Genomic DNA, 15,143 nt, shown 5'->3' on the forward strand with positions numbered 1-15,143 from the left:
TTTTACTCCCTGATGTTTTGGTTTTGTTGCCAGTTTGCTCCCTGCGGGGAGCAAAATGGAAAAACAAACAATTTGAATGGAGTTAGAGGCGGGGAGCAAACTGGCAAAAAAACAGAAACATCAGGGAGTAAAATGGCTATTTTTAAAGGTTTGGAGCAAAACCGTTAAAGTGATCAAACCACAAGGAGCAAAACGGAAGTTTACTCATATATATATATATATATATATATATATATAAACATAAACGAGCAAACATGAACATATATACCAAAAGGGCTTGTATAGTTGTAGCATAACGGTATCAAGGTGTGATGGAAAGGTACAGCAATGTTGTTGATGTACAAAATAAACGAACGTCCTTTTCTAATGATAGCTATTAATAGTACACGAGTTTATGGTTAGTTTCCTGGAATCAAAGTACACTTGATGAATAGATGTTACATGCAAATCTTATTGTTATGTACATTGTTTGGATCTGGACATGTAACATATACCCTACTGCATTATTCTTTATCTAAGCAATTATGGTGAGGTATACTTGTATCTGTACACTATCCACTGCTGTAAGACCTAGGCTCAGGTTACACAAGACTCGAATGTACAAATGTTAATGGCCTCAACGCTAACAAAAAACAATATCATGTTGGGAGGTTTTAGAGGCAGATTGTGATGAGGTCAAGGTTTATGTTTGACTCTCACTTTTGTTTGTGGCCTCTTCAACAATGGCTTTATCTCGTGGCGGGACTCTCAAGTATGCTTTCATAACGTCATAGACGGTGAAACCAATTGCAACTGACGGTACAACCTGAAAATTGACAGATTGCATGCACGAGTCCAATTTGGGTTAACTTTTATCTCAAATCGGCCAAATAAAAAAGAGTAAAGTACACGGATGGTTCCTGTGGCTTACCAAAATTTTGGATTTGGTCCCTAGCTTTCCAAAAAGTACACGGATGGTCCCTGTGGTTTGCACTTTGTAACACATTTAGTCCCCAGCCAACAAAAATCTAAAGGTTTTAGCATGTCCAACTGTCCAAGTTAGGGACTAAATGCGTTACAAAGTGCAAACCACAGGGACCATCCATGTAATTTTGGAAAAAGCTGGGGACTAAATGCGTTACAAATGTCAAACCATAGGGACCACTTGTGTACTTTTAAAAAACTAGAGACCAAATCCAAAATTTTGGTAAACCACATGGACCATCTGTGTACTTTGTTCAAACAAATTGGAAGTCATTTTAATTTTTATTCAATGCACGATGCACACAACCTCCTATATAGTTTTTTTTTTTTTTTTCAAAAACTAGAGTTATTAAAATAGTGTTGTTTTTCTAACCATCATAAATGCATTCGTTGTATATTAAGCCAAGCAAAACTGGCAGGGGGGTTGGGTCAACTAAAAGATCAAACTGGGCAGCCTGGGCTTGGTTCAAAACGGGTCATTTTTATAAGAGTATGGATTTTCTTTGGGTCAAAACAGGTTCGGGTCAAAATGGGCCTGCATAGAATGGGTTTATCAGATTATCTCACCTTCAGATAGTTGATGCTCAGTCCTGAAAATAGTTGCTTCCATCCTTCTTTTTGGACAATCATAACAAGAGTTCCGATTGTTCCTTTAAACTCTGGACCGTTTGAAGCGTGTAACCGCTGAACCTGTGATAGTCAAAGAACATGAATCTTGATTCTTAAGCATCCCGAACTTTGATTGCACGCATGAGTATACACACATGTGTGTATTAATAGGCCTGTAAACGAACCGAACGTTCATGAATTGTTCGTGAACTTGTTCGGCGGGAAGTTCGTTTATTTAATAAATGAATGAACATGAACAAAATTATTTGAATGAACATGAACACACACGTTGTTTGTTCGTTTATATATTAATAAATACATATGGAGTTATATTTATATAAATATTCTAACTACTTATATATACATATAACTAATTGATAATTGGGCTTTCTAGTAATAAAAATGGTCTTTCCAATAGAACTTATCGTAACTAATCAATAATATATATATAAAAAAAAGCTACTTTATGTCCGTTTCTGTTTGGTCATTTATGTTCACCCTTATTGTTTTATGCTTGTTAAATTATGTTCGTTTTATGTTTGTTTGTTTATGTTCGCTTAAGTTCGTGAACTGTTTGTTTAGGTTTTAAACGAACGAACACGAACATGTCCATTTTCTTAATGAACGAACACGAACAAAAAAAACTGTTCGATTATATGTTCGTGTTCGTTTGGTTCGTTTACAGGCCTATGTGTATATAGACATAACCACAGTTGAAAGATTACCTGCATTTGCCTTCGCACGACATCCAAAGGATATGTGAAAGTTTGACCGAGTAAACCAGCAACAGATCCACAAGCAAGTTTGACCATTATGTGCTTTCTGTAATTATCCGGAACATTGCTTTTCATTTCCTCATAGAAGTAAAACTTTAAACCAGCATAAGGAAAGATTCCATAGAGTGATGGAGCTAACATAAAGATCCAAAATGTTGAAAAATAAATTAATAAGTGATATCTAGCATCCATAGTGAATAAAATAAAATCTGGAGTAAAATGCTATTTTAGTCCCCTGGGGTTTGGCCAGTTTTGCGACTTCTGTCCAAAGGTTTGTTTTTCTGCATCTGGATCCAAAAGGCTTGAAATCTTGCCATTTTCATTTGGCTCGTTAACTCCATCCATTTTTCTCCGTTAAGTCGGGGGTATTTCCGTCCTTTTTATTAACTTAAAGGGCAATTCGGTCTTTTTCAGTTGGCTCGTTAAATCCATCCATTTAGCATAGTGTACATAAAGTGAAAAAGACCGACTTAACCTTTAAGTTAACAAAAAAGACGAAAATACCCCTGAATATACGAAAAAATAGATGGAGTTAACGAGCCGGATGAAAAGGGAAAAAATTCAAACCTTTTGGATCCATATGTGGAAAAACAAACGTTTGGACGAAAGTAGCAAAATTGGCCAAACCTCAGGGACGAAAATGGCATTTTATTTTAAAATATGTTTATAATTCAAAGTAGTTAATGACTCAGAATTCATACACACCTACACCACGGTAAAGGCCTCTCATCCCAGCCTCTTTATAAGTCCTCGAAAAACAATCCCTTATTCCTCCGAATGCACGTTCGCTACCCATGGCCCCTTTAACGTTCAATTTGGGAGCATCCACAACCTACTCTCAGATGAGATTGATTCTCAGTTAACTTAGAAGTGGTAAAATGGGTGGGCCACACAGGTTGGGTAACGACTAACGAGTCAGCCTTCAGTATGGGTCAAACGGGCGGGTCTGACCAATTGACCTGAAACACTTTTTGTCATCGTTTGTCAAATATGATTTCAATAGTAGTATACTCTTGGTGTTATGCCCTAAAAGTATACTCTTGGTGTTTCACCGGTTTGACCCATTTAGTCAATAATTTTATTTGGAGTAAAATGGCATTATCGTCCCTGAGGTTTGGCCAGTTTTGCGACTTTTGTCCAAAGGTTTGTTTTTTCCCTGAGGTTTGGCCAGTTTTGCGACTTTTGTCCAAAGGTTTGTTTTTTCGCATCTGGATCCAAAAGGTTTGAAATCTTGCCATTTTCATCCGGTTCGTTAACTCCATCCATTTTTCTCCGTTAAATCAGGGGTACTTATGCTTTTTTATTAACTTAATTAGCAATTCGGTCTTTTCCAGTGGTATTCGGTCTTTTTACATAAAGTGAAAAGACCGAATCGCCCTTTAAGTTAACCAAAGAGACGGAAATACCCCTGTCTTAACGGAGAAAAATGGATGGCGTTAACGAGCCAAATGAAAATGGCAAGATTTCAAACCTTTTGGATCCAGATGCGGAAAAACAAACCTTCGGACAAAAGTCGCAAATCTGGCCAAACCCCAGGCGGGACGAAAATGGCATTTTACTCTTTTATTTGCAATCTGAAGATAAAACATAGCCCAAATGAATCAAAACTACAACCTCTACTTTTATCCTCAAGAAGGTTTTAGGCTCATTAGACGATGTTGATCAGATTGTATCGGGGTGCGTATAGACGTGCAGACAAACATTTGTGTGTGAAATGTGAAAGTGAGAAATATGTTAACATTATGTTGTCAAGTAATAAAAGTATACCTGATACGCCAATTTAGTTCTAACCAAATCAAGCGGATATGTAAAAAGAACAGCGGTTCCTCCAGATAACGATCCTGCTAACAGATCAACAACTGAACCATTTCCCATGCGAGGAAAGCTGTAGCTAATTTGTCTTCTGTATTGTTCATATGCCATATAATGCAATGCTGCGTAAGGAACAATCCTCGCAACACTAGCTCCGTTTCCTCTGGTATAATTTACATTCACGCGTCAGAAACTCAAAAAGATGTCAATGTAGAGAAAAAGTGAAAAAGTTTTCATCTCTCACCTGTAAAATCCTAGAATCCCTTCTGTCTTTGCAATCCTTCTAAAAGACGCTAATAATCCTATATTATGAAATTCACTTCTAGTCTGTAATGTAAAAATAAAGAAACACAATGGTTACTTGTTGAAATATATGAGGATGTTGGAAAAATTCAGTATAATTTATCAGGGACAAACATTTATAACAATGAGGATATAAATATTACAATCATTGTCTGAGAAAAGCTTTAGAAGCATATAAAGGTCCACTAGCGGATCACGAGTTACAGCCATAAAGACATCTATGAGATCGTACCGACGCCATAGCATGATGAATTACTTATAGCAGTTCATGTTTTCCTCATATAATGTATATATGTGTGGGCACGCGGGGGACAAAAGTGAAAGTGCGCTAATTTTAACGTTATTTTACTAATTTCGTGAAAATAATGTTAAAAGAGGGGGATGGTTAATCATGCATCATGTGGTGGCGTTGATAGCCGAAAGACAAGGGAGTACATGCACTAATTAGCCTTTGTCTTAATTGCCGAGTGTTATGTGCCTTATGTCCAAGGTTTGATGCAAAACTACCATCGAGCCATGGGTCTCACTGGAAGCGGCCTCTCTATTCCTACGGGGTAGAGGTAAGGTTGTCTACTGTCTACATCTTACCCTCCTCAGACCCTACCTTAGCTTTGCTATTGGTGGGATATACTGAGTATGATGATGATGAGTTCATGTTTTCCTCACCAAAAGCACCGTCCTATGCAACACATTTTGGGGATTTTTGGTCAACAAGCTCATTATCACATCGTCGTTTGAGTGACTACATATTACGCATACAAAGACAACGTAAATGCTCAACAAGTGAACCTAAATACTCACGTCAAGAGATGCGAAAAACTAGCCACTAGAGGGAAAATATGTAACCTAATAAAACCTAATTCATCACATTGTCAAAGAAATCAATCAAACTCAAGAAACCACCATCAATTCACCTCATAATATTCATCCAGGGCTCTAACAACCTACATCCACAAAATTCAAACACATTTCACCCCAAAAACCACAACTATTTCAACCATAACCTAATTAGAACCTTTAAACAAAACAAAATCAAACAATTAACAAAATTATGGACCACAACAAGCCACAAACACAATTAAGAAGCATAATTCATAAAGAAAACGATATGAAAAACCTGAAACAAGATCTTGAGACGTTCAAGAGGAGCAACAATCGTCTTGGCAACTCCTCCGGCAACACCGCCGGCGATCAATTCTTTAGCGAAGAGAGGAATAGCGTCCACAACTCCTTCCCTATCCATGGCGGACGCCTTTCTCTCTCTAGAATCTAGAGAGAGAGAGGAAGGTTGGTTAGCAGTTATAGAGAAGGAATCAAGAAAGAAAGGGGAATGAATGAATACAAGACGTTTTTGTTTCCGGGAAGAGGAAGGGGGAAGGTGGAGGTAATATGCAACAAACACGCTAACGAACGGAAATTCGAATCAAGTTACGAATCTACGGTTTCTTTGTTCGATTTTTAATCGGGTTGGGTTTCTGATTTTTTTTTTTTTTTTTTTTTTTTTTTTTTGTAGAGCCGAAATCTTGTAAAAAGCTAGCCAAAAACTAGTACCACAAGGTCGACAACTGAACCATTACGCTATAAGGGTGTAAGGAGTGGTTAAACACTTTGGAGTGGCAAACTAAAAAACCGACCAATCAGAGCGCGCCATGTCAATCAGCCAAAAGTGTTTAAACTTTTGTGAAAAGTGTTGGCAATGGTTTAGACACTTGGTGAAGTGGTAAACTATTTTTTTTAAAAAAAGGAAAAAGTTGTGATTGGTTGAGATAGGAATGGACCCCACCCACAATACCCTCTCTCTTCCTCAATCACTTTCCCCGCATCGGCAAGGCATCCCCGATTCTTGAGTTGTTCGGCAACGGCAAAACCTCGGCGGCGGTGTTTGCCGATCGGCAAAAAGGTTTGCCGAGGTTTGCCGCGTCCCACTCCGCACACCCTAAGATGCAGTAGCAGATGATACCGGATACTGGTTTGGCATCGAATTTCCCGAATCAACTCAATTTTCGGTACCGACATTTAATGTTTTCGGTACTGGTATTTACCTTCAAATACCGGTCTGTACTGGTACTGGTACCAATACCGAACCGTATTGTACCAGGTTTTTTCGGTACCGGTAATCATTTGTTGAGATTTTTGGTACTAGTATTTTTAGTACCGAGCTTATCCTGTCCAGAGATAATAAAAATTAATAATGAATATTTGAACTGTTATGTAAAAGATGTAGTTTTCTGTTGATGATTACAAATAAGAGAGTACAAAGTATATAAAGGCAAACTAACTCCAATGCCACATCACCTAACTAACTGCCACATCATCTAACTAACTCAACTAACACAAACAAACATAACCGAATATACACTATACACTAATACGCCCCCTCAAGCTAAACGTGGATCATCCACGTGAAGCTTGGATCTCAACACATCAAAACGATCATGAGCTAACCCCTTAGTCAGCAAATCAGCAATCTGATCCATGGTGGAAACATATCGAACTCGTAAAACCTCTGATGATACCAAGTCACGAATAAAATGTAAATCAATCTCTAAGTGTTTCATACGCTGATGAAACACAGGATTCACCGCAAGATATGTGGCCCCAAGATTGTCACACCACAAAGTCGGTGGACAAGGTAAATCAATATGCAACTCATGTAACAATGACAGAATCCATCGAATCTCAGCAGCTGTATGAGCCATCGCACGATACTCTGCCTCAGTACTAGATCGAGCCACAGTGTGTTGTTTTTTGGAACTCCAACTAACAAGATTGGGTCCAGGAAAAACACAATACCCAGTAGTCGACCTACGATCATCAGGGCAACCTGCCCAATCAGCATCAGAATAAGCATGAATGTCAAGTCTAGCAGATCGACGTATACACAATCCAAAAGAGCTCGTGCCTCTAAGATACCGTAAGATCCTCTTGACCGCTACCCAATGTCGGTCAGTAGGAGTCTGTAGAAACTGAGTGTCACACCCCAACCGATGGCGGAATCATCGGGGCGCGGCACTGAGCGAAACAGATTGTTCAGAAGTTTCCACAACAACTATCATACAATTCAGTTATATAACACGTCCCATACCGTGTTCCAAATAATAACAAGTTATCATAGAAATCAACTAAACAATATGGGAACTGTTCCGACAACTCAAATTCTTAATTAATACAGACCGAATGTAAATATTGTTTTAAGACTTCTAGACGGCTAACTATAGATCTTACTGACTACAGGTGCCAGTACAAGATCTACAGATAATTATGGCCCTGGAGCAGGTACGTGGACACTGTCCTAAGGTCATAGGCTCCTAGAAGTTTATTATTGCCTCGCTTCCCTAGCACGCTAGTAGCTTAAACACCTGTCACATACGTTAAAATAAAAGTCAATACATATAATGTAAAGGTGAGTACACAAGTTTGATATAGCATATATAGTTCAAAAAGTTACGCATAACCAAGCACGTACACAAGGGCAAACGATGCATGTAAATTATCAACATGGGACCATCGATACCAACGACTTCGGGTTGACTGTCCGTGACAGTTCGCAATACAGGATTACCACTGTAATCCATGCAGGTAATTGTCCTTAGCAACCCCCGTGTGAACGGGTGCTGAGTCCAAACTATAGTACTACGTTGCTAAAGCAGGTAGATAGCACTCCACGTGTAAACATAATAAACAGCAATCATTTAGACAAGTAATACATGCAAGTAGGTTAGCGTTCAAATAGTTTGTGTTGTTTGTGAATTTGATAGATGACGTATGTAACACCCAAAAGTGCTGAAAGCAAAAAGGGGTCGAGTATACTCACAGTGGTTGATTGTGGATTGAAGGGAGCACAGAGAATAGGTTAGCCTGAATAGTTCGATAACACAACGATGAGTAATGCGGAAAAAGTAAACAATGTACTTGGATCGAGTAGGCCATTCGATCGGACAGCAGTTCGATTGAGTGGGCTGTTCGATTGGTCTGAAATTCCGTTCGAACATCCATTCGATCGGCCGGCTGGCTCGATCGGCTGGTTCCTTCAAGTGGATTGTTTCTTCCTTTGATGAGAAGGATGTGTTTGTGTATGATGGTTGTACTACCTTTCAAGTTGGCCGATCGAACAGCTGTTCGATCGGTTAGCCCAACCGATCGGTTAGCACTTCATTGTTTGCAAGTATGTCACTCGATCGGTTGGCATGTTCGATCGGGTGACATTCCAATGTTTCGAAAAGTCTAAGTGTTTTGAAGTATAGTATCTCATGATTCGAGCAGTAATGTTTACAATCGAGTGGCTCGATCGATCGAACAGAACCTCGTCAATACTACACTTTTGTGAGTTTGTGGGACTAAGTGCTAGTCGATCGGTTAGCCTAGCCGATCGGCTGGCATAGTCGTTCGGTTGGGCTGTTCGATCGAACAGCCTAGCCGTTCGGCCAGCTTCTCGATTCGGTTAACCTTTCACTAAACACTTGGTTATTCCCGTTAATTGTTGATGTTTTAGAGGTATTTTGACTACGAGTTGAACCACAAAACTGAAGTCCCCACTTAGCCTACTGACTCGAGCAGGAATCACCCAAACTCGGTCAGAGACGGTTTGGAACCCAAGTTTAACGTTTAACCCGGAATCGGTATATCTCTCGGTGGAACCCGAATCTTGAACCATGTGTTTGTTTAGATTGATTTGTAAATCGGTTCAAGTCTCGTTTTCACCTTTTTGAGTGTAAAAGAGTTGAAAGATAGATGAAAACCCATCTTCCAATCCTTTTCCATCGTGAAATGTTAAGATCTTTGGAAGATTTTAGGTTATTTATGTGGAAATCGGTTAGATCTAAGCTATTCATGGTGGAATGATGTCAAAACTTAGTGTTCTTGAAGAACACTTGATGACATCACCCAAGAACACCTAGATCTTGGTGATTTCATGGATGAAATCCAAGTTTTGAAAGATAGAAAGATGGAGAATCGATTAATGAACAAAAACGTACAAGGATTAGAGCGAAATACTTACCGGTTTGAGAGAAATCTGAGATTTAGTGAGAAGAAGAGGCTGGTCGGTCAGAGCTTTTCCAAAAGTGGAAAGTTTGACAAGGACAGCCCTATTTATAGGCTTCCAAAAGAGGAAAGGGTCAGCTGATCGAACAGCATCCCTGATCGAGCAGCTGTCCGATCGAACAGCCTGTTCGATCGGCTAGCCTGTTCGATCAGGTTGCCCTGTTCGATCGGCTAGCCTGTTCGATCAGGTTGCCCTGTTCGATCGGCTTGCCTGGTTTTGAGTGTTTCGCGACGATTTTTGATATTTCGAGTTCGATGAACGATGATTTGAGAATGATAGAATTCCTAATCAAATTACTTTTAGTCTCAACTACTATATCTAACATACAAGCATCCTTACAACCATTTCGGGTTCGATTTCCATTGAGTTTGATTCACCTTTGAGTCTTGATTGATTCGATTGATTCACCACACACTTTAACATAAAGGTAAACATGCACAAGTAACACATAAGGCACACACACACACGTATAAAAGTACTAAAATCCCCACACTTGAGTTCGATGATTGATTCGATTCACCTTGGTTATTGATTGACTAGCTTTATTGCATTGTTACTTCCTATCATTCACAGTCGATCGTTGATTCACAGTTCGATTATCGGTCGATTAGTTTGATTATACAGCACTTACTCCAAATAATATGAAAATCAAAATGAAACTAAAATGAAATTAATCTTTATTGATCTTTAATTCCAATAACAGTCAACTCTTGACTTTGACTTTGACTTTTGGGAAACACGGGGTGTTACAGTCTCCCCTCCTTTAGGGAATTTCGTCCCGAAATTAGGCCGAGAACCGTACATCGCCGTGTGATTTTACCAATTTGATGCTTCAGATCTATCTGAACAACTGCGGGTACTTGGCCTTCATGTCACTTTCGAGTTCCCAAGTGAACTCCGCGCCTCGTTTGCCTTCCCATCGTACTTTTACAATAGGAATGCGAGAGCGTCTGAGTTGCTTGGTCTGTCGGTCCATGATTTCGACAGGCTTTTCCACGAAATGTAGCGTCTCATTGACCTGAAGATCGTCGAGTGGTATTATTGCGTCGTGGTCGGCTACGCACTTTCGAAGGTTTGAAATATGGAAAGTCGGGTGGACATTGCTGAGTTCCTCCGGTAATTCGAGTTTGTAGGCAACTTTACCGATTCTTTCCAGAATCTTAAAAGGTCCAACAAATCGAGGCGCAAGTTTCCCTCTTTTGCCGAATCGGACTACTCCCTTCCAAGGTGATACCTTTAGGAGCACGTAGTCGCCAACTGCAAATTCGCGGGGCCTGCGTCGTTTATCGGCGTACATCTTTTGTCTGTCCCGGGCCTTTACCAAGTTTTCCCTTATCTGGTGGATCTTGTCAGTCGTTTCTTGCAGAATCTCGGGCCCAGTCAATTGTGAATGACCGACCTCGTGCCATACAATAGGCGAGCGACATCTCCTACCATACAAGGCTTCGAAAGGTGCCATTTCGATGCTGGAGTGATAGCTATTATTGTACGAAAATTCGACCAACGGTAGGTGTTTGCTCCAACTACCACCAAAATCGATAACACACGCACGGAGCATGTCTTCAATAGTACGAATCGTTCTTTCAGTCTGTCCGTCGGTTTGCGGGTGGAATGCGGTACTCAAATTCAGTGTCGTACCAAGAGCTGCTTGAAAAGTTTCCCACAATCTCGATGTAAACCGAGCATCGCGATCAGAAATGATGTCTCGAGGCGTACCATGATTCTTAATGATCTCGTCGGTGTAGATTTGGGCTAGCTTGGCCACCTTATAGTCTTCTCGTATTGGCAAAAAGTGGGCTGATTTGGTTAGACGGTCGACTATAACCCAAATACTGTCGTGACCTGATGGCGTGGTCGGAAGCTTGGTTATGAAATCCATAGCTATGCTTTCCCACTTCCATACGGGTATCGGCGGTTGTTCGAGTAAGCCTGAAGGTCTTTGGTGTTCAGCCTTGACTCTTGCACAAGTTAAACAGCTACCAACATAAAGAGCAATATCCCTTTTCATCCCAGGCCACCAGTACTTGTAGCGAAGGTCCTGGTACATTTTGTCCGCACCGGGATGAATGGAATATCGGGATTTGTGGGCTTCGTTCATGATAATCTTTCGCAAATCTGTCCTCCTCGGAACCCAGATTCGGTCCAGATAATAGAATATCCCGTTGGCTTTGCTCACGAGCTGAGTTCCATCGTGATAGATTCGTTCTTTCTTCAACGTACGCTCGTTAAAGCAAGCGTGTTGTGCTTCGCGGATGAAAGCTTCGAGGTTATACTGAGCCTGGATGTTTCGAACACCTATCACGTAATTCTTTCTGCTGAGGGCGTCTGCAACTACATTCGCCTTGCCTGGGTGATAACGGATCTCACAGTCGTAATCGTTGAGAAGTTCTACCCATCGGCGTTGACGCATATTGAGTTCTCTCTGGTTAAAGATATGTTGTAGGCTCTTGTGATCGGTGAAGATCGTGCACTTTGTACCATACAGGTAGTGTCGCCAAATCTTTAAGGCAAAGACAACTGCGCCTAGCTCGAGGTCATGGGTTGTATAGTTCTTCTCGTGGATCTTGAGCTGTCGAGATGCGTAAGCTATAACCTTGTCTCGTTGCATGAGAACACAGCCAAGTCCAAGGTTTGAAGCATCACAATAGACAACGAAGTCATCGCTTCCGTCCGGCAGTGTAAGAACTGGTGCATGGCACAGCATGTGTTTGAGGGTTTGAAAGGCACTCTCCTGCGCGGTTCCCCACACAAAAGGCTTGTCTTTATGAGTAAGGGAGGTAAGCGGTACAGCAATCTTTGAGAATCCTTCGATGAATCGCCGGTAGTAACCGGCTAATCCGAGAAAAGAGCGAACTTCTGACGGATTCTTTGGCGTAACCCATCCCTTGACTGCCTCAATCTTTGCAGGATCAACGTGTATACCCCGACTATTCACAATGTGACCCAGAAATTGAACCTCCTCCAACCAGAACTCACACTTGGAGAACTTGGCGTAAAGTTGGTTTCCCTGAAGCAACTCGAGAACCAATCGCAAATGCTGCGCATGTTCGGCCCTCGATCTGGAATAGATCAGGACATCGTCGATAAATACAATGACGAAACGATCTAAGAACGGTTTACACACGCGATTCATCAGATCCATGAAGACCGCGGGTGCGTTGGTCAAACCAAAAGGCATGACAACAAATTCGTAGTGGCCGTATCGGGTTCGAAAAGCGGTTTTGGGTATGTCTTCCTCTTGAATCCGCAACTGATGGTAGCCTGAACGTAGATCAATCTTGGAGAAACACTGAGCACCTTGTAGTTGGTCAAACAGATCATCGATTCTTGGTAAGGGGTATCGGTTCTTGATGGTCAGCTTGTTCAATTCCCGGTAGTCGATGCACATTCGGAACGACCCGTCCTTCTTTTTGACGAAAAGGACTGGTGCGCCCCATGGAGAAGTGCTCGGGCGAATGAAGCCTTTTTCAAGTAACTCTTGGAGTTGGTTCGAGAGTTCTCGCATCTCAGATGGAGCGAGTCGATACGGAGCTTTGGCCACTGGGTTGGCTCCTGGAATAAGGTCGATTCGAAAGTCGATATCACGACTTGGAGGTAATCCAGGAAGATCATCAGGGAACACCTGAGGAAATTCTCGGACAACAGGGACATCCTTGACTTCAACTTTCTTTTTCTTGTCCGTCTCTGCTACAACAATGTTGGCCAAGAAGGCTCGATATTCCTTGCGGAGATATTTGCGAGCTTGAAGACAGGACATGAGCTTGAGATCTTTTGCAGTAGTTTCACCATAAACACATAGAATATCACCACTAGCTAGCACAAAACGAATCATCTTATCGGAACACACAACTTCAGCACGGTTTTCACGAAGAAAGTCCATGCCTACTATGACATTGAAACTTCCGAGCTGCATTGGAATGAGATTAATCGGGAATATATGATTGTTGAGCTCGAGAGTACAATCACGGAGCACAGAATTGACAGCAATGGTTCTTCCGGTAGCGACTTCTACTTCGAAGGGTGACGAAAGATAAGAGCGCTTACGTCTAAGAAGTTTCTCAAACTCAAATGACACAAAGCAGTTATCGGCTCCAGTATCAAACAAACATGATGCATATATACCATTCACAAGGAACGTACCATTGACCACGTTGTTATCAGCTTGAGCCTGGCGTGCGTTGATGTTGAAAGTTCTGGCGTGAGCGGCTTGTTGTTGAGGCTGTTGTTGTTGTTGCTGGGGTTGTTGAGCTTCTTGTTTCACCACTCTGTTCGGGCACCGGTTTGCGAAGTGGTTAGGGTCACCACATGCAAAGCAGGTCCGAACATTGTTTGCCGGGGCCTGTGCAGCTTGAGGAGCTTGAGGAGCAGGTAGCAGGGCTTGGTTAACAGCGGCTTGAGCTTGCGTTTGACGGGGACCACAGCGGCAATTCGCAGTGGAATGCCCGTAAACGTTGCAGTGGGCGCAGTAACGGCAAGCCACACCCACCGGGTGATGATAAGAACATGTAGCACAGAGTGGGTGGGGGCCGGTGTACGCACGCTTTGCCGGCGGCGCATTGATCACTGGCGCAGTGCGCTGTGGTTGTTGCTGTTGTGGCGGTACTGACTGAAGAGGAGCAGCATTGGTTGCGGCGGCGCAATTCTTGTTCTTCTTTCTTCTTCTCGAGGACTTGGAGGCTTGAGCAGTAGGGTTGTCGGTTGATGCGGTAGTAACTTGATGCAACGACTTGGATGGCTTATCCCAGACACCAGCCTTAACTCGCTTGTCATTAATCTCGGCAGCGAGTAGGTAGGTTTCCTCGATCGTTGCGGGTTTGGCGGCGTGAACAAAATCTGCGACACAATCCGGAAGAGCACGGATGTATTTCTTGATGGTCATGTCAGAAGTCTTGACCTGGTCGGGACATATGATACTCAATTGCTTGAAACGGGCGGTGAGACCCGCATTGTCTCCCTCCTTTTGCTTGATACTCCAGAACTCATCCTCCAACTTTTGGCGTTCGTGGGGAGGACAGAACTCGTCCATCATGATCGCTTTCAATTCTTTCCACGTCAGCTCGTATGCAGCGTCGTTCCCGCGCTTGTTCCTTTCTGCGGTCCACCAGTCCAAAGCTCGCGACTGAAAGACACCGGTAGCATTGAGAGTACGGAGGTGATCTGGGCATCCGCTTTGACGAAGGGTGACTTCTACCGAGTCAAACCAATGAAATAGAGCCGTAGGGCCATCTTCACCGGTAAACTCTTTTGGCCCACATGCCTTGAATTGTTTGAAGCTAAAAGTAGCTTTGTTGGAGTCTTTGGGCGTGAGAGTTCGGGATTCCTCAGATGACTTGCTTGCGTTCTCGAACACATCACTGACGGCTTTTGCCACAGACCTTGAGATGATCGCGGCGAGACGTCGATCTCTCTTTTCCTGACGGGTAAGAGGTTGGCGAGGCCTTGATGATGACGACATGGTCTGCAATAGACATCGCCATAGGGCTCAACACAACGAATTCGAATTTCGCACGTCTTAGTTTACTAAAGCTTAGAATCACGTCGCATCTCACGTCACGTAACACATATAAACACATAAGCACATAATCATAGAGGCACATAAGCACAGAAGCAATTAGAGCACATAAGCAATTAAGCAA

General features: G+C 42.0%; 1 protein-coding gene across 1 annotated transcript; it reads right to left on the reverse strand.

Annotated features, from left to right (window-relative positions):
- Positions 1–339: 339 nt before the first annotated feature.
- Positions 340–5,880, reverse strand: LOC110893730 (mitochondrial carrier protein CoAc2). Its single transcript, XM_022140844.2, has 7 exons — positions 5,581–5,880; positions 4,405–4,487; positions 4,116–4,323; positions 3,054–3,180; positions 2,298–2,482; positions 1,531–1,653; positions 340–805 (listed from the first exon to the last, which is right to left on the reverse strand). Exons 1-7 carry the CDS (start codon positions 5,704–5,706, stop codon positions 683–685), a joined length of 975 nt encoding a protein of 324 aa, XP_021996536.1. The 5' UTR covers positions 5,707–5,880; the 3' UTR covers positions 340–682.
- Between the last annotated feature and the right edge of the window lie 9,263 nt (positions 5,881–15,143).

Source organism: Helianthus annuus, chromosome 12 (assembly GCF_002127325.2).
Source record: "Helianthus annuus cultivar XRQ/B chromosome 12, HanXRQr2.0-SUNRISE, whole genome shotgun sequence".
In the NCBI taxonomy this organism is placed as follows: Eukaryota; Viridiplantae; Streptophyta; class Magnoliopsida; order Asterales; family Asteraceae; genus Helianthus; species Helianthus annuus.